General features: G+C 38.6%; 1 protein-coding gene across 5 annotated transcripts in view; it reads left to right on the top strand.

Moving 5' to 3' along the window:
- LOC150087015 (microtubule-associated serine/threonine-protein kinase 3-like) overlaps positions 1-21476 on the top strand; it is a 912052-nt gene that overhangs the window by 534939 nt on the left and 355637 nt on the right. For all 5 annotated transcript variants that reach the window (XM_090372902.1, XM_090372903.1, XM_090372904.1 and 2 more), the window contains one exon: positions 20076-20140. In XM_090372902.1, coding sequence (XP_090229028.1) covers positions 20076-20140 — 65 coding nt within the window. The remainder of the gene's footprint in view (positions 1-20075; positions 20141-21476) is intronic.

Raw genomic sequence — 21476 nt, 5'->3', positions numbered from 1 at the left:
TATTCATCTTGTCTGCATCCAATGGACCAGGGCATTAACAAGAATTTGAAAATGCACTACAGAAGGCGCATAATGAAAAAAATTATACTGAGAATAGAAACCAACCACACTATAGATTCTATTATAGATTTGCGTATGTACACATCAGAGTTGGTGAAAGTGTGGAGTAACGATGTGACGGAAACAATGATTAAGGCCGCCGTAGCCTAGTGGTCAGGTGCGCAGGTGCATAAGTACACGTGCCTTGAGTGACCGGGGTTCAAGCCCGTGACTGCTGAATGCGGTGCTGTTTCTTGTATTCTGTGTATCTTGTAAACTCCTCTGACCGTTTAGTCGTGCCGGAGTATAAACAGAAAATTTATTTATTTATTTATTAAGAATTGTTTCGCAAAAGTAGGTTTTGATAAAATGCTGATTAAGAGGGATGAACTACTAAAAGACATTGAACAATCTTGGGAAGAGTTCCAAGCAAAGTTTGATCAGTGGAGAAATTGTTCTTGTCAAATTTTTTGGAGTTGATAATGATGTCATAGTAGCTGAATATCTGAGCGACTCCAACGTTTTGGAGCGTGTTTAAAGAACTTGCGATAATATCTACAATGAGTTGGATGAAAATTAAGAAAAACAAGAAATGTTGGCAGTATTTGAAACTTTGCTTCGAGGCATGGGAAGAAAATGGGCATACTTGCATTATACGGGGTATATCGATGTGCCTGACATCATTCTTGCAGATCTATGTTTAGCATATCGTATCACTTAGATTGAGAAAACATGCTTTTCTCCCTCTTGGCTCTGGATTATTCAAGCAAAAGAAATATAGTTTTTTTAATAGATAGTAGGGGATAAACACCCTAACACTGACCATAGCGGGCTAACATGTCAATCACTACTACTCACAACGATCAGTCGGAAGGGGTATCGGATTGTAAAGACTTGCTTTTTTTTCTTTTTTTTTTTAATTTTCATAGTTTTACATTTACTAGCATAATACAATGTTTTTTGGGGGGTTTTTTGTTTGATAATTTTACATTACCAAGCATAATACAATGATTTTAAATCCAAACTGTAATTCACTGCTGAAGTGTATTCTCAATCTATGTATAAGTCACACGATATATTAAATGTAGATTTAAAAGAATGACTTCAGGCACATTGATATACCCCATATAATGCAAGTATGCCAGAAAATATATTTGAGTGTTTAAACAAATGTGAGCATTTTTATGAATGGTGTGTACAGTAGAATCCAGTGTACAACAAAAAATAATCAAATAATTTACGACATAATTCTTAAAAGTGTACTAATAAATTGTTGCTATCATCAATTTGCTATACATAGAATGAGTAATTTTACTCCAGTTCCAGAGGGTGCATTTTGTGGACCCCTTGGAACTGGTTCACAGACCCCAGTTTGGGAAACGCTGCTCCAAACCCAACCACTTTTGGGTTTTTTATCCTTTTTGATTTTGGTATCATTTCTTTTTTTCAGGAGAATGTGAATTGGAAGAGAGAGAGCCTCCCACAGAATCTGTTCCAACTTCTTGTGAAGAGTCAAGCTCGTTACTTGTATCAAACTCCTTGTCAGAATTCATATCTCGTAGATGTTGTGTAGGCACCTCCTTAGCCAGGTGGGCAGGAGCAGCAGTGCATAGCACACGCTTCTTGATGTAGACCGGGGTTCGAGCCCGTGCCCACCAAATATGGAGGATGCAGAAAGGTCAGAGAATGACCACCACATATCCCCAGAGCAATATGGCCTTAGTTGCTAATGCTCCTAAAAAAAAAAAACCAAAAAAAAAAAAAAAAGAGTGGTGTGTATTTAAAATAAATGCAGTCACAATATATATAAACAAAATTAAAGTGTCCTCTTCTTCATCTTCTAAGCCCTCTTCGGGCACTAAATTATCAGCAAAACTACTTACCTCGCCCCTGTTGAAACAAAAAACACACAACAGACATGGATGCAGTTGTGCATCCATGTCTGTTCTGGGATGAAAATGACATGCATTTTTTTAAATTAGTAAAAGTGGGTTTCTGTAACTCCATAACTGTAATAAGACGTAGTACAGAGATTAAGGCAGGCATTTTCACTGGCCCATAAATAAGGCAACGTTTCAAGGGCGAACAGTTCAAACGTGCCCTTAGTGATGGTGAGAAATCGGTGGGAAAGCCTTTCGGAATTTTCGATTGGTTTTCTAGGAAATGTTAAAGTCGGCAACTACAGGCAGCTTGTGGAAGATCTCAATACTTCTTATGAAAAAGTGGGGTATAACATGCCATTGAAGATGTATTTCTTGCACTCACACCTGGATTTCTTCCCACCAGTCTGTGGGCATTATCCGCAATGAATATGGTGAGTGCTTCCATTACGATATTGCAGCGATGGGAACAAAGATACAAAAGCAGATGGAGTGCCACCATGTTAGATGATTATTGTTGGTGAAAAGGGATGCTCCCGAAGCTGAAGATAAGTGAATGGTGGAAAGGTACTGTGTTTGATACAGGTATGTTCATAGCTACATCTTACTGCCATATAAATAAAAAATACCTTGTATAAATATAAAAAACTACTTTTTTCTAAAACAAGAGCCAATTTGCTATTTTAAGCACTATTCCATGTTTAGCACTCCAAAATCTATAAAGTAAACTTACTTTCATTCCTGTAACAAGATATGTCCCAAAATTTGTTGTTCAATGTTATTAGTAAGTTGAAGTGCCCATGGAGGGCAGTGCAGTAAGAAAGAATTGAGTAAATGAAACAAATACCAGCAGAATAAATGAGAGTATCTCTGTAAGTGTGAAAAGGTGTACACTACTTACTTATTAATTTAAGTATTTACTAACCCTTTTTCTCTATCCACTAAGTTTTAATTATTCGATGTTTAATATAGTAAGTACACTACATGCCATTTCATTCCATGTGACAATGACTATGGATGTGTTAAAAAAAAAAAAAAAATAGTATAACCTAACAGAAATTGTAGGGGGAAAAAGCCAAAAAACGGTATAAAATGTGCGAAAAAATTATAAAACCAGAATGAGAGCAGAGTGAATCAGGATTATGAGTGGGTGAAATCATGAGTGCGTCCCTCCAGCCTATCAAAGCAGATACCATGCTGTTGCTAGTTAGCCAGTGTGGTATGGGACGCTGACAGTAACCAACAGTATGGGATAGAGCAGTGTTCCATAACTTTTTTCTCTTGACAGCACACTTTAAGTTATCCATGATACAAAACAGTATGTCAAAATGTTGATCCCCCAAAAAGCATAATTTACAGCTATATAGTTTAAAGTTTATAGCATAGTTTATAAATATGCTATAAGTCACGATAGAATCAATTATAATTGTTCCAACAGAAATTGGCTCATGCATATGTATTAACATTTTATGAACCCTAACTCACTGTACAAAAGCAAAGCAAAACCAAAAGAAAAATTCTTTTAGTATTAAACCAAATAACTATGCATACCTTCAATGTGATACTTGTGCCTGCTTTACTGAACACAGACAGCCGATGCATGGCAGAATCGTTGGCAATGCAAGCCTAATTTCTTCATCAATGGATCTGAGTCTCTCCCTCTGATGTTTTAATTTCAGTCATGGTCAAAAAGCCCAGTTCACACAAATATGTAGTCGAAAATGGTAATAACACATTAATTGCCATATTGGAGCTAACTGGATATTCTTTCCTTATTGACAAGCATAATGCGTCCAACTACACTTCACGATGTTTTAATCTCAATGTTCTGTTAGTTCCTCTTGTACATTCATTGACAGAGATTTTGCATCTGCAACAAATGGATCACAAAGCCAGTTGAAATCTTCAACTGCTCTCCAAAATAATCCTTGAACTTCTGCTGCAAGTTGTCTAAATGTTCTTTAACGAAGTCCATCACCACTTTATTACCTGCAGTAAGCATCCATATAGTTAGGAACATCTCAAACGACCCATTTGCAATGTGTTGTATCCACAAATCTAGCTTATCCTGAAAGCCTTGAATCTTATCCATACTTGTAAAAGAGATTTTTGTTCTTGCCTTGCATTTTTCGGTTCAACTGATTCAAGTGAACAAAAATATCAGAAAGATATTTTTTGTCATCCATGACTCATGGCCCTCAACTCTTAAAAATGTCTGTACCTCCTCCTTAAATTCAAAAAGGTGCATTAACACTTTACCACATGACAACCACTGTACTTCTGTATGTAGCAGGAGTGTGATATGGTCAGATCCCATTTCCTGACACAAAACAGGGAAAAGGCCGCAAATTGAGGGGCCGCGATTAAAGTAGGAAAAGTTAACAACTTTTATAACTTTGTCTAGCACAGCTTTGAGAGCAGATATCAAAGACTTGCCAATGACGAACAAATATCAAAACAAGCTAATAAAAGAGGGGGGTATGTTTTGCCAATCCTTACACTTTTACGGAACACCACGCAGATATCTAACTTTAACAAGCGGCATCTTATTTCATTCAGTGCAGCGACAAAATGAAAAATATTGGAAGGGATAATACACAAATAAATTTAGAAAGTGAATGTTGGATACTCACACACGAAAAATAATTTATTGTCCTACATGTACAACATTGTATTTCACTAAAAATGGCATATTTTGAAATATAAAAATGAGTAACATTACAAGCATACCTAAAAACTATAATTGGGAGTAAATAATGTACAGTTAATTTCTTATAATAGGTAAAAGTTCTCAGTTGTCAATTCCTAATCATAATACATATAGTATTATTTATATGTATACAGCTTCAGCAAAGTTCCTGTCATCTTGTGGCGGCACACCTGTTGCAGAACACTGGTATACAGCACCAATGCAGGCGCTCTAACATAGGGACCCTTTTCCTTATGATCATTCATTCCTACCACCGGGGTTGGTTGTTCTCTCACATTCCCCCAACGTGGGTGGCTTCCCCCTCGCATGGTGGATAACCCCGGTCAGGATGGGCATTCTGCCCACAGGGGATCCTCTTCTGTCCCCACTTTCAACCAGGCAGCACTTTTACTACTGTCCCCTCTTCCTATTATGATTAATTCCTTGAATGCTTCCCATTTAGAATTTACTCATGATAACATCAATTGGTCCTACTGTGTAGAATTTAAAATTGTCTCTGACCACCATAGTCACCTTTACGAAAGCAAAACATCTTCCCGTTACCCCTGATGGTAGTCACAACTTTAAGTAAAGGTGGCAGTGATCACATCAGTACACTATGATCACTGCCACCAAGTGGTTCTTTTATCTGCAGATTCTGAATGCATCAATAATCATTGCTGATAATCAGATCAAGACTGTTAATTCCTCTTGTTGCCTCTCTAATATGTCACTTTAGCAAAGAGTGAGTCAATCAATAAATCCATGGGTCTTACTAGTTGGTGAGTGACCATCCTGCAATATCCGGTCAATATCTGGAAAGTTAAAATTCATCATTATTGATGAAATTTAATTTGCTGATTTGCTGGCCCACTGTTTCCCTGCACAGCTATTCATTGTACTCATCAGAGACATTAGGCTTATTACACACTGCTCTCATTTTTGCTTTTCAAATACTTATGTCACACCAAACTGACTTAACATTGCACTGGTCACCCATGTCAATTGGATGCACTGCCTTAGATTTATGTCTCTTTACTAAGAGCATAACCTATCTTCCTTCCCTCCTCCTCTATTCTGTATGTCCTTTCTGTGTACATTTTACTCCCCGTATTCAAATTCTGCATCCCTTATATCTGAGTGACACCATGTTTCTCTATCCCAACAATGTCTGCATTTAATGTCGTGACCAACACTTCAAATTTATTTACTATACACCTAGTATTGGTGTACATGCACCTGTTCTTACTCTTCATTACCCTAACACAGCCCATACATTTACTTCTTTCATGATGACTCTCAGCACCTTGCTTTCAAGGCTGCTGCTCATTCCAATAGAATCAGTCAAGAATCACTTTCACCCCTGGCTGTGGAGCCAGTTAAACTATTAGTCTGTGTATTCCCCTAAGCTAGCAGTTTTTCCAACCCACCTAACACTACCTGAGTAACATCAACAAATATTCTTGCACCTTTTATATTCAAGTGTGACCCATCCCTGTAGAAGTACTCTTTTCTGTTAACAAGCACAGACCACACTACATCTCTCCAGGGATGTATTGATTGAAAAGGCTCTCCTTTTATACACCTGCTTATCAGGCATTTGTGCAAAATTGCAGACGTTCAAATTTAAACATGTCGTGACTTTTTTTTTTTCAAAATTGCCATGTACTTGATAAATAAGTCTGCAGATCTCGTACTCTTAATGTCATTAGTACCAACATTGACACAATATCACCTTTTGTGCTCTTAAAAGATGTGCTGAACAATGACATGAACTTCTGACTCAAGCACACATACCCTGCTCCTATTCCACCTACCCTTTTGCACAATATATTTCCAGTTTCCATGACAGTAGAGTCACCCTGTAGTTGTTCATCATTGCTTACTTAATGTTTTCTTTTCTTTGTTCCTGATGCAAGGACTGTACTGATCTCAAAGTAAAACTTGTATTACTAGAAGAATTTAAATCATTGAAGAAATGCTGCTTGACTAGAGATAAATGTAACTGAGAGTGCATCACGGGTCTCAGGGTTCCAGTAACCTGCCAAGTGATGCACTCTGAATATAGACCCTAGAACAGACTGATATCAGTAGTTGTAGGTAGTAGTAATGGCAAACGATACAAAAAAGCAAGCTTATATCAGCCAAAAAAAATAATAATAATAATAAAAAAAATTCACCCACCCATCCCCTCCAAGAATTTGTCTAGTTCTACCTTGAATTTATTCAACCCATCCACTTCCATGACAACAGACAGAAGCATGTTCCAACAATCAACCACCCACTGGCTGAAGGCAAAATTTCCACACATCTGTCCTGCAACCATCCTTCCTCAACTTGAATTTATGTCCCCTCGTGTGTAGTCTCAGCAAGTGGAAGAATACCATTAACATTCAGCTTACTCAATGTTTCAAGGCTTTAAACCCCTCAATCAGATCTCTTTGCAGGTCTCTGGTCTTGAGACACTGAAATTTGCTGAACTGAAGCCATTCTGGGTAAGAGCACCCTTTTGTTCCCTTCGCCAATCTGGTTGCTCTTCTCAGCACCTGTTGCTGCAGACCTACACCCTTCCTAAAGTTATAGAACACTCATGATGTGGCCTAACAGTGGCCTTATATCAAGAGATAATCACCTCTTTATCCCTGCTATCAAAGATTCTGTATATCATTGACAACCCCCACCCATGAGCTGTCCTGGCATCATGTTTGTACTACTCAGGGAATTTCATGTCTAACTTCACAATTACACCCAGGTTTTTTCATTCTGTACTACACTGAGTATAGTGCCACACAGTTGGTAAGTTACCCTGGGTTACTGCTACCTATGTGCAGTACCTTACATTTGTCAGTGTTAAACTTCACATGCCATTTTTCAGTCCACTGATCCAGTTTTCTTAAATCTTGTTGCTGTAGCTCAACCTGATGACTGTCGTTAATCAAACAACCAACCTTTGTAACATCTGCAAACCTAGACATTAAGCCTGATATGCCTTCATCAGTATCATTAATAAATATTGAAAACAACGATGGGCAGAGCACTGAACTCCATTAATAACATTAGCCAACAAAGAGCAGTGCCTGTTGATAACCGCCGGCGCCTCCGTAGCCAGGTGGGAAGGAGCAGCAGTGCGTAGCACACGCTTCTTGATTAGACCGGGGTTCGAGCCCATCACCACCAAATACGGAGGATGCGGAAAGGTGAGGGAATGACCACCGCATATCCCGGAGCAATATGGCCTTAGTTGCTAATGCTCCTAAAATCCAAATACCAAGCCTGTTGATAACCACTATCTTTCCTTCCACTTAACCATCCCTTTATCCAAAGGAGTAACTTACCCTTAATGCTACATGGTCTAGTTTGTACAGCAGTCTTTTATGTGCAACGGTTTGAAAGGCCTTCCTGAAATCTAAGTATGTGATTCAAAATTATTTTTTGCAACAGTTCCTTTATCACTACATCTTAGTAACCAATCAGATTGGTTAGATAACACCGACACTGCCAATTAACAAATCCATGACAGATTGCAGTATAATGAATGCCTATCTATATGGTCCTGCATTACCTCTTAAACCAGTGATTCCTTTATTTTCCCTGGAACAGATGTTAAACAAATTCTTTAATTACTCATGTTGCCTTTTGATCTTCCTTTATGTAATGGGATGTATGTACACTTCTCCAGTCCATAGAGCCCATGAGTCCAAAGATGCTCTAAGAATTTGCCTATCTCTATTGCTGCCTCCATTAATATAATTGCCTAGATTCCGTCTGAGCCAGGTGCCTTTTTTAAGGCTGTCCTCAACAATTTCTTCTCCTTTCAGTTATCACAAGGTCATTTAGCTCCTCGTTCGAGTTTGTTAAACTTCTCGTATCCCCTTCCCTAAAGAATTCCTCATGTGTGAACGTAGATGCAAAATACCTATTCAATTTGTTCGTAACCTGAGCAGGTTCATTGACAATTAACTCACAGAATTAACCTTCTACTGTTAACATAAACATAAATGTTTGCTGTTTTTCTCTGAATTCTTTGCCATAGGGTTCTGATAATTTGCATTAGCTTGGACTAACCTCTTTTGTTACTTGACTACCATAGCCTTCTGTATCACCTGATAATTTATATGCATTTCATACACTTTCCTTCTCTTTATCCATTTAGGTCTAGGCATTGAAAAGTACTTTGTTGAGATCCATTTAGGTCTAAGCCTTGAAAAGTACTTTTTTGCTATGAAAAGACTATTTAGGTCTTTTCATACCAATAAAGTATTTCTTTGTTGATATGAAAAGACTAGTACCTTCTTTGATCACTTCCCATTTAGAATTTGCTGTTGGTAGCATCATCAATTTGTCCCACTGCACACAATTCAAAAACTGTCTGAGATTTTTGTAGTTGCCCTTAAGAAAACAAAAGCCTTTCCCTTTATCATTGGCAGTCGTTATGTCTTTAATTAAATTCCACATTAGAACACTGTGTTCGCTGCCACCCAGTGGGTCTTTTACCAGCAGATTCTTAATGCAAGTAGAAGAATCATTGCTGATAACCAGATCAAGAGTATTGCTTTCTCTTGTTTACTCTCTAACATGCTGCTGTAGACAGCTGTCATCCAAGATATCCACAAACGTTTTGCTAGTGTGTGAGCGACCAACCCACAATTCCATTCACTATCTTGAAAGGTATAATCCCCCATTATGAGACATTCTCATTTGCTTGCCCAATCTATTTACCCGTCATTAAATTTGCAACACTCTCATTCTCTCAGTTTTATTTTCTCAGTGCTTATATCACACCAACCTGACCCAATATTGCACTTGTCACTCAAATCAACTGGATGTACTGCCTCAGATTTAATATTCTTCTTAACCAAGAACATAATCCCTCCACATTTCCTGTCTTGTCTGTCCTGCCTGTATACATTATACTCTCCATATTCAAATTCAGCAATCACTCAAGTCTGAGTGACACCATGCTTTTGCTGTTCCTACAATTAGCATTAGCATTAGTAGAGGCATTTGATGCAAGAAAGCAAGCTTATGCAGCATCAGCCAAAAAAAAAACCCACTTCCACTTCACCCCTCTGTTCGTTCAAAATACCTGTCCAGCTGAGCCTTAAACTTATTTAGGCTATCAACCTCCACCACAAGGGATGGCAGTCTGTTCCACCAACCAACCACCCGCTGGCTAAAGGCAAATTTCCGCACGTCTATCCTACATCTGTCTTTCCTCAATTTGAATTTATGCCCTCTCAGGTGATTTTTCTGAGCTAGAGGAAGAATCCCATCAGCATTGAGCATGCTTAAACCATTCAAGGCTTTATACACCTCTATCAGATCACCTCGCTGGTGCCTAGTCTCCAGACACTGTAATTTGCAAAACTTAAGCCTTTCTTCGTAAGAGCACCCCTTTGTTCCATTCACTAATCTTGTTGCCCTTCTCTGTACTCGTTCCAGCAGCTCTACATCCTTCTTGAAATGAGGCCTCCAGACCTGTATACAGTACTCTAGGTGTGGCCTGACCATTGCCTTATACAATGGAATAATCACCTCCTTATCCCTGCTGGAAAAATTCCTGTATATCATTGACAATACTCCATGAGCTACTCTTGCAGCCCGTCTGCACTGCTCAGAGAACTTCATATCTGCCTGCACAACCACCCCCAAGTCCCTTTCATTCTCTACCACTGTCAGTGTAGTACCACAGAGTTGATACGTTGCTCTGGGGTTGCTGTTTCCCATGTGTAGTACTTTACATTTGTCAATGTTAAACTTCATTTGCCACCTCTCAGCCCATCTGCTCAACCTTTCCAGATCCTGTTGCAGCAGCATAGTTTCAGTAGTGTCCTTGACAACCCTGCCAACCTTTGTATCATCTGCAAACTTGGACATTAAGCTTGATATACCATCATCAATATCATTTATAAATACAGAAAACAATAATGGACCCAACACTGAGCCCTGAGGGACTCCACTAATAACATTAGTCCACGATGAGCAGTGTCCATTGATTACCACTCTCTGTCTTCTCCCCCTCAACCACCCCTTTATCCATAGCAGCAATTTGCCTCCAATGTCACACTGCTCCAATTTGTGTAGCAGTCTTCCATGTGCAACAGTATCAAAAGCCTTTCTAAGATCCAAGTATATAATATCAAAGTTATTCCCTGCATCCAGTTCTTTTGTGACTGCATCATAGTATCCAATCAAGTTGGTCAGGCAAGGCTTCCCCTTAACAAAACCATGCTGTGTCTGAGCTATAACTGAAGTCTTGTCTAAATGATCCTGCAGTGCTTCTTTAACCAGTGCCTCCATTAATTTTCCTGGAACAGAAGTTAAGCTCACAGGTCTATAATTACTTGTGTCAGCCTTTGATCCTCCTTTGTGAATTGGGGTCACATTTGCACATTTCCAGTCTATGGGTACCTCCCCTGAGTCCAAGGAAGCTCTCATAATTATGGCTAAGGGTTTGCTTACTTCCTTTGCTGCCTCCTTTAATATAACTGGATAGATCCCATCCACCCCGGGTGCCTTTCTTGTGTTTATCTTCAACAGTTTCTCCTCCACTTTACTCCCAGTTATTTCAAGATTCTGTAGCTTACTGCTAGAGTTGAATACACCTCTGGCATTCCCCTTGCTGAATAACTCCTCATGTGTGAATGTCGATGCAAAATATTCATTTAGTTTGTTAGCTACCTGAGCAGGATCATCAACAGTTGACCCATCAATATCAAGTGGACCAATCTGATTCATCCCCTTCAACAATCTCTGCATTCAGTGGCTTAATTAGTACTTCAAATTCATTAGATTTATTTACAGTGCTCCTAACATTAGTGTACATGCAAGTATACATGCACATGTTCTTACTCTTGGTTACCCTAAAACAACTCTGCTATTCATTTTTTCCATGATGACCCATGGCAGGCCTGAAATCCCAGATAACTTGCTTTCCTGGCTGCTGCATTTTCCAATACGAGCAGTGCAAGAATCACTTTTGCCTCCGCCTGTGGCTCAAGTTAAACTATTAGTCTGTGAACCCCCCCTCCCACTGAAGCTAGCAGCTTTCCAACCTACCGAACACTACCTGAATAGCATCAGCAGATATTCTTGCACCCTTTATATTTAAGTGTGTCCCATCTCTCCTGTTAACAAGCCGAGACCACCCTGAGAAAATTCTACCCCATGAGCCTTGCATGTTCTCTCCAGGGCCGAATTGATTGACAAGGCTCTCAACATGTATTCCCTCTTATCTTTTCTGGGTAGAATTGCAGACACTTTCAAATTTAATCCTAACTCACAACATTTTGCAAATATTGCCTTGTACTTGTTAAGTAAGTCCTTTGATTAGTGTTAATGTGTATAACTATCACCTTTTTTGCTCTTAAAAATTATATCTGCTCTACAACATCTACTTTTGCCACTGGCAGACATACCCTGGTCCTGTTCCACCTATCCTTCTTGAAAACATTTACCATTTCACTGACAATAATTGGCAGAAAGGTCTGTGAACATTTCACAAGTTGCACATTTTTTAAGGCTGTGATGTCTGTACTGTTATGTTTTTTAAACTTAGAATTTGATTTTAGCAGATAATAAAATTATCCAATTACACCAACCTACATGATTGGGTCCTTTGAGATACGTAAGAGCTACTTGTTAGCCACAGTTAAAAACCTACAATTCCAATTACAACTACACTCTGTACTATGCGCTACAACATTAGTTATCCAATACTGTATTCTTGCTAAGTTACCAGTACAAAAGCTCTACGAATAATGTCATATGTTATATGCTACGTGATGATAAAGTTATTAAAACATGTACGTAGTGCTATAAATTAAACCACTCTGCGTGGTTTTTTGTTTTTAAACTAATAGCTGTTTTTAACTCAGTTTTTTACAGTTATTTCAGAAATGCTATTCATGTCTTCTTACACGTACTGTTTTTTCTAAAATCATGTAAGTTTAATGTCATGACTTGTATTATTAAGGGTGGAGAAAATGCTGGGAATTTGTAAACTAAATCTTCACATGTTAGCAAGGGTGCCTTCAGTCATTTGTTGCTTGACCTTGAGCGATTCATGTGGCAGTATTTATCAGTGTGAACTCAGTTTATTATTCAGGTTATTGTATGAAACCTGTGATAAGTGAGTAAAATGTCTTTGTGCAAGTGTTTGAACAATCTGTCCTTATTTCGTTATATTGGTGGAAGTTATGTTATCCTCAAGCAAAGACAAGATATAACAGAATTTGTAAAAAATGTATTGTGCTTATAGTGGGGTAAAATTCTGAGACCAAAGTAAACAGTGAGCTCAACATAGTCTACCGAACCTGTGTTGAAGCACTGAGATTGTGGAAAAATAGTAAAAATCACTATACCATTTGCATTTCCCATGATTTGGTGGGATTCACAGTGAATTGCAAATTACTGATGACTGTTACTTTTGCTTTGATGAAGAGGGATACAAAAATGCTATTTCCCTCTGCATCCTTGCAAAGAGTAAGAAGGGAATTGTCTATGCTAATATCCCATCTGCCATTTAGACCAGTGCTAAATGGAGACAACCTACGGAGACTGTAGCAGCAGAGAGTCTGAAAGTGAAGCCTCCAAAGATGAAACTGAAGTCTACACACCTACAGACCAGCTCTCAACAATTTTCACAACGAGAATTCAATGATATGATCTGGTAAAAGATTTCAATTTACCAAAGAATCTGCGAAACTCCTGGGTTCTAGACTTAAGTCAAAAAATCATCTAAACATGGAATGTTTTTCTCATGGTACAGGCACAGAGAACGAGAACTAGAGCCGTAATTCTCATTCTCTAGTATTGTCCTCAGAAAAGTATTTTTGAGGACAATACTAGATTTTTGCAATAATATAAATAACTTAATGTACGATTGAGGAATTACTTACAATCCTACATAGTGGAGACTTTTTATTGACTCATCAAAGAGGAATCTCAAAAGTGTGTTGCTCCAGAATGGAAATAAGTATCGGTCAATTCCAGTAGCTCTGTGCATTTGAAAGAAATATGAGAACTTGAAGTTGTTGACAAATATTAAGTAAGAAGAACTTGGTTGTTTGGTTTGCACTGACTTTAAAGTAGTAGTAATATTAGTAGTAGTGCCATGTGAAGCAAGAGTATGAGCTTATGTAGCATCAGCCAAAAAAAAAATTACGAAAACAATTCCCTCAAAGTGTTTGTCCAGTTCCTCCTTAAATTTATTTAAACTATCAACTTCCACAACGACAAATGAAAGTTTTTTCCAGTAATTAACCACCCGCTGGCTAAAGGCAAATTTCCGCACATGTATTCAATATCTGTCTTTCCTCAATTTGAATTTATGCCCCTTTAGATTCATAATCTGAACGTGGAAGAATCCCATCAGAATTCAGCGTGCTCAACCCATTCACAGCCTTTTACACCTCAATCAGATCACCTCACAGGTGCCTAGTCTCCAGCCACTGCAATTTACAGAATGTAAGCCCCTCTCTTGGTAAGAAGATCCCTTCATTCCTCTCACCAATCTTGTTGCCCTTCTCTGTACACACTCAAGCATCTACATCCTTCCTAAAATGAGGCCTCCAGACCTGTACGCAGTACTCAAGGCGTGGCCTGACCATTGCCTTATACAGAGGGACAATCACCTCCTTTTCCCTGCTAGCAAAATTCCTGTATATCATTGACAAAACCCCATGACCTGCCCTGGCAGCCTATCTGCATTGCTCAGAAAACTTCGTATCTGACTGCACACTTACTCCCATGTCTTTTTCATTTTCTACCACCTTAAGTGCAGTACGCGGTACATTTCTCTCGGCTTATTTCTATGCATATGCAGTACTTTGCATTTGTTAATGTTAAACTTCAGTTGCCACTTCTCAGCCCATCTGCCCAAATTTTCTAGATCCTGTTGCAGTACCACACTGCCATTACTGTCATTAACAACCCTGCGAACCTTCGTATCATCTGCAAACTTTGACACTAAGCCCGATATACCTTCATCAATGTCATTGATAAATATACAAAACAACATTGGACCCAACACCGAACCCTGTGGGACTCCACTAATAACATTAGTCCACAAAGAGCAGCACCCACTGATTACCACCCTCTGTCTTCTCCCACTCAACCATCCTTTTATCCATTGTAGCAACTTACCCTTAATACCATTCTGCTCCAGTTTGTATAGTAGTCTTCCATGCGCAACAATGTCAAAAGCTTTCCTGAAATCCAAGTATATATCAGAATAATTTTTTGCATCCAGTTCCTTTGTAACCACATCATAATATCCAAGTGATATGCATGTTACTTGGGTGGCAATCTGGCTGCACAAAAATGTCTTTTACTTTTTGTGTGAGTGGGACAGTCGGGTAAGGAGCAAGCACTGGGATGTCAAGGTCTGACCAAAGACTGGCAGTTTGTTGCATGAATCAAAGAACATAATTCATAAAACCCTGATGGACCCAAAAACTGTCCTCCTTCCATCCTTGCACATGAAACAGGTTTCTCAGCAAAGGCTGATGCAATATACCATCAGCCAAAAAAAAAGAAACCTTCCCATTTCTCCCGTCCATTCACTCCAAATGTTCATGTAATTCTGCCGTGAACTTATTATTTAACTTGTCGAATTCCTCTGTGGCAGATGGAAGTTTGTTCCAACAATCAACCATCCGCTGGCCGAAGACAAATTTCTGCACATCTGTTCTACAACTGTCTTTCCTCATTTTCAATTTATATTGCCTCAGGTGAGTAATGTGAGCAAGAGGAAGAATCCAATCATCACTGACCTTGCTCAAACCATTCAAAGACTTATACACCTCAATCATCACATCGCAGTTGCCTAGTCTTCACATGCTGCAATTTGCAGAACTTAATCCTTTCTTGGTAACAATAACCCTTTGTTGCATTCACCAATTTCGTTGCCCTTCTCTGTACTCATTCCAGCAGCTCTACATTCTTCCTTAAATGAAGTCTCCAGACAAGACCCTATAAGCTACTCTTCCAGCCTGTCTGCACTGCTCAGAAAACTACATATCTGACTACACAATTACCCCCAGGTATTTTTCATTTTCCACTGCCCAGAGTACCACACAGTTGGTTCGTTACTGCGGTTCTGCTACCCATATATAGTACATTTCATTTGTCAAAGTTAAACTTCAGTTGCCACTGCTTGGCTTATCTGTTCAACTCTTCTAGATCCCGTTGCAGTGCTGTTCTGTCATTACTCTGCCATCCTTTGCATCGGCTGCAAACTTGGACATTAACCCTGATATACATTTGTCAATATCATTGATAAATACAGAAAACAACAATGGGCTCAACACCAAACCCTGCTGCACTCCAATAATAACATTTGTCCACAAAGAGCAAGGGAAGGTCCATTGATTACCACTCTCTGTTTTCTCTCACTCAATCATCCCTTTATCCATAGCAGCAACTTGCCCTTAATGAAATACTGCTCCAATTTTAACAATAGTCTTCCATGTGCAACAGTATCAAAAGTTTTTCTAAAATCCAAATATATGATATCAAAATTATTTTTTGCATCCAGTTCCTTTGTGGCCACGCCATAGTATCCAATCAAATTGGTCAGACAAGACTTCCCCTTAACTAAACCATGCTGTGTCTGAACTATAACTGCAGTCTTGTCTAGATGATCCTGCAGTGCTTCATTAACCAGTGGTTCCATTATTTTCTCCTGAACAGAAGTTAAACTAAGAGATCTGTAATTTCTCTTGTCACCCTTTGATCTACCTTGGTGATTTGGAGACATTTGTTGCATACCTCCATTCCATGGGGACCACCTCTGAGTCTAAGAAAGGTCTCATAATTATGAATAAGGGTTTGCTTACTTCCTTTGCTGTATCCTTTAATATAACTGGATAAATCCCATCCACCCAAGGTGCCATTCTTATGTTGAAGTTCAACAATTTCTCCTCCAATTTGCTCTCAGTTTATACAAAATCATTTAACTCCCTGTTAGAGTTTGATAAACTTTTAGCCCTGCTTGAATAACTCATGTGTGAATGTAGATGGAATATACTCATTCAGTTTGTCAGCTACCTCAGCAGGATCATCAACAATCGAACCATTGATATCAAGTGGACCAATCTGATTTATCTCCTTCCTTCTAGAGTTTACATAAGTGAAGAAGTCTATGCTGTTCCTCTTTGCATCCTTTGCCAAAGATTTCTCATGATATGCCTTCGCTTACCTAACCTTTTTTGTGACTCGATTACAGTCTAGCTTATATCTACCATAGTCTTCTGAATCGAGTCGCAAAAAATGTTAGGCAAGTGAAGGCAGATTACTGGCCCACTCTATTTCTCTGTACAGTTGTTCATTGTACTTATCAGAGTCATTTGGCCTACAACACACTTACTCTCAATTTTGCTTTCCAGTTGCTTATGTCACACCAAACTGACTCAACATTGGATTGCCCCCCCCCATGTCAAATGGATGCACTTACTTAGATTTTATATATTTCTTAATTAACAGCATAATCCCTCCTCCCTTTCTATCCTGGCTATCCTTTCTGTACTCATTGTACTGTCCAAATTCCAACTCTGCATTCCTTATATCTGTGTGACACCACATTTCTGATATGCCAACGATATCTGCCTTTGATGTCTTGACCAGCATATCAAATTCATGAAATTTATTTACTCAACTCCTAGCATTGGTGTATATGCAAATAATATACATGAACCCTAACACAGCCCATGAATTTACTTGTTCCATGATGACTCACAACAATCCTTGAAATCCCCAGCACCTTGCTTTCCAGGCTGCTGCTCATTCCAAATGAAGCAGTGCAAGAATCACTTTCACCACTGCCTGTGGTTACTGTTAATCTATTATTCTGTGAGTCCCCTTCAAGCTATCAGGTTCGCAACTCACTTAACGCTGTCTTGATAGTATTAGCAAATATTCTTGCACCCTTTCTATATAAGTGTATCCCATCCCTGTAGAAGCAATCTCTCCTGTTAACAAGCATAGACCATGACAAGAAAAATTCTACTCCATGAGCCTTGCATAATCTCTACAGGGCCAAATTGATTCACAAGGCTCATCATATACTCCTATTGTGTTTGGGCAGGATTGCAGACACTTTCAAATTTAACCCTAACTCGCGACTTTTTTTCAACATTGACTTGTACATATTAGTAAATCTGCAGATCTCCTACACTTAGTGCCAACGTGTACAAAAGTATCACCCTTTGTGCCCTTAAAAGATATCTGCCGTACGTCATCAACTTTTGCCTCTGGCAGACATACTCCGGTCACCCCATATATATTATAAACCTGTCTTCCTCCGATCATGTCGATGCTGCAGGTGCTTGTTTCTACCAAGCTAGATTGGTAAAAAGATAAGCAAATTAGGACCTATACAATGGACAATGCTCCTGGCTACCCATAGGGTATGCAGGACAGTATCCACTGCTGACATCCAGGTCTTGGCTGGGACCCTTCCATTGGACCTGTGGCCTAGAATCAACAAGAAAATTCTGACCAAGATCTTGGACATTGAGCTAAACCTGGACATTGACCTTAAGGCAGAGAGAACCCTCTGTTATAATGAGATGATAAACATCTAGCAGAAAAGATGGGACACTGCCACCAAGGGAGCAGTTATGAGGGGATTCCTTCCGGATATGACGTTCCCCTCTCTAAGTCAGCGCAGAAGTGGCTCTAACTCTTGAGACCCATCATTCCTATTCACTGGGCATAGCTTATTGAATGAGAAGCTCTTCCAAACTTGGCCTAGTACCCATAAAAGTTTTCTACTGCGGCACCAAGGAGAATTGGTTGGACCTGCTCTTTGAGTGCATTCTCTGTGAGGACTTGAGGTAAGACCTAGCCAATACCATCCCTGTCACTGAAAACCAACTACCAACTAGATTATTATTATTCCAACTAGTATATTCTGCTACAGACACCAGAGAACCTGGCTGCCTTCCAGATCATCTTGATGCAAAAACCTCATAGAATAACACAGGCTACGAATGGGGATCCCCAGACAGCAGCTTAAAATTTTAATTTATTAATTTAAAAAAAAAAAAAAAATTCTCATTTCTCTTTGCACTCTGCACTAGTGTAGCTTCTTCTTTTCTCCTTTTTTTTTTTTTTTTTTTTTTTTCCTCTCTTCTTTCCCCTCTGGAATGGGCAAGAGGAATCTGGTCCACCTTTTGGCAGCATCAGGTGAGTCAGCATTTCTTTTGAGACGGTACATGTTTTACTGGGACTGGCCAACCTTCCTGTGGTATGGACGAGTACCCAGAACATAACACACATACACACAAACCTACACTACTCACATTTCTGGTGTTTTTACAGTAGTTCTGTTCTTCACAGAAATATGAGACCATTGAACAGACATTCTAGGAGCCATCCGTTACACAAACACATGTCCACATACTCTGGTCCCATTCCACCTATCCTTTTTACAAGTTATATTTCCCATTTCCCTGACAGTAGCGTCACTGACAATAACTAGCTCCTATATGACCAGTACATTCTGCTCTGAAGATTGCTGGTGTGTTGCCTGATGCACAAGACAGAACTTTGGCATTGTGTTGGACAGCTGACAGCTTGATGGGTCCTCCATTTTAATTTCTTTACCTCAGGAAGTCCTTATACTCTAAAGTATAAGTTTGCACTTATGCAAATCTCTCTCTCTCTCTCTCTCTCTCTCTCTCTCTCTCTCTCTGTGCTGTTTCTATCCCATACACAAGGGCATTTTTAATTAATGCTAGAGGGTTTAGTGTGTTCCACTGAATACCAACCGAATCATTTTAACTATAACTTGCTTAGATGAGCAAAATATAAATCTAACCTTTTGTACATATCCCACCACTAGCATTTTGAATTTCAGATTATTAAATTTATAATTACCTATTACCAACTGTTGTATTAACTATACCACCACACTTGTTTTTACAAGTGTATAATACCCTAGGAATAGAAGATCCTTCCAATTAAGATATCCCCAAATAACAGTACCATGATGACAGTAGATATATTCTAAGCCTCTTATTTATCCTGTTTTGGGAATTACCCAAACACCAGAATCCCATTCAGCAATCAAAAAACTGCAAATTGTCTTCACCCAATAATAACAATGGATGTGGCAATAATTGTCACACCTCTGAGTACCTCCTTGGGCCTACATAATTTAATGAAGTAGGTGTGTGTCTACTTCATTAAATCTAGCTTTTCTACACCGAGGATGATTTATTTATACATTATTTATTAATTTATACAAAATATTTATTAATTTTTCAATTGTAAGCCAGCAGAAATTGTCTAGCAAAATTATAACTTAGTTTATGAAGGCTGTTTATTAACTATATTTTATTAAATTCATGGTCCAGTAAGAATAACTATTAAGGATGATACCATAGGATATCCAATCCTACTATTTTGCAGTTAGAATCATTTTATTTTAATAAGTATTTCTTTTTTTAATCATATTTTAGAACTAAGAGGGAATTTGGCTGTAGGAGAAACAGAACAGGTCGAAGAAAGTGAAGCAAATCATGAGGTATATTTTTTTTTTTTTTTTGTTTTATTGTCAGTTTCTTCTATTTTCTTAAGTTATAATTCCATTTTTCAGGAGGAAGTGAAACAAAAGACAGGAAAAACTGTTGCAAATGAAGTACTACTGCATCTGATATTTATTGTTATTTACATAACATAGGAATAATACTGAACTTAGAAACAATACATACACCCTAATATATGTTTAGGTTAAGAACAGTGGTGAGCTATAGTGGGCTTCCATGGGCTCGCGAGAGCCCATTGTTATTTTATTTTATTTTTTTTTTGAAAATTTGCGAGTCCATTTTTGAGACAATCATTTATTTTACAAAACTAATCCTGAATGCAATTATTGAGTATCCAGAGCTGAAACTATGGTGAGGCATGCAGGGCCCCATTCCTAGCATTTTAATGGCACAATCAATCAGTTATGAGGCGCCTGCGTAGCCAGGTGGGAACGAGCAGCAGTACGTAGCACACGCTTCTTGATTAGACCGGGGTTCGAGCCCATCACCACCAAATACGGAGGATGCAGAAAGGTCAGGGAATGACCACCGCATATCCCGGAGCAATATGGCCTTAGTTGCTAATGCTCCTAAAAACCAAATAACAAACAAACAATCAGTTATGTATTTTAAAATTGCTTCATTTTTGATTTAATTATAGTCGGACCTCTGTTAAACGAACTTCTTTATAGCGATTTTTTTTTGATCCTCCTTGATAATTACATTTATAATAGTTGCCGTTGAACAAAGAAAATTTCCATGTAACAAATGGATTAGGAGAGACAACTGTATATGCATTATTCTCACCTAAGGCCTTTAGGCAATTTAGGAAATTAGAAAGTGCAAATCAAGGGTGAAAGGGATTAACATTTCAAAATGTTAGTGGTGTCTGTAAAATTTATGCAGTCACATACCGAGAAGTCATGCTAGTCAATATGCTTTCCATAGCCAGTCAGATGATTAAGAAGATTCTCGACATTTACATTTTACATAGGAAAGAATGGCACATCAAGAAATAATTTAAATGATATAGTTTCAAAAGCAAGTTTAAACAACAGTATAAAATAAAGCTCCACCCTGTGATATAAATGTGGAGGTTTTCAGTTTCAATTTTCCACAAATTGCCACATTCTCAGCAGCCTACTGAGAATGAAAATACCTTCAAGTACAGAATTTAATGCAAATATGGACATGAATTGACCCTTAGCCAGCCACATAATCTGACTGAAGAGTGCAATGAATTTCCTTAGAAGTACAACTTCTTAGTGTTTATTCCCATGCACATCTGTAAAATCATGTGAAAGCATATTTTCCAAAACTGATTTATGGAACGTG

This window comes from Mastigoproctus giganteus, chromosome 4 (assembly GCF_048544385.1).
Source record: "Mastigoproctus giganteus isolate SK-2022 chromosome 4, ASM4854438v1, whole genome shotgun sequence".
Taxonomy (NCBI): Eukaryota; Metazoa; Arthropoda; class Arachnida; order Uropygi; family Thelyphonidae; genus Mastigoproctus; species Mastigoproctus giganteus.
The sequence above is the reverse complement of the archived record's forward strand: the minus strand, read 5'-3'. Positions and strand labels throughout refer to the sequence as shown.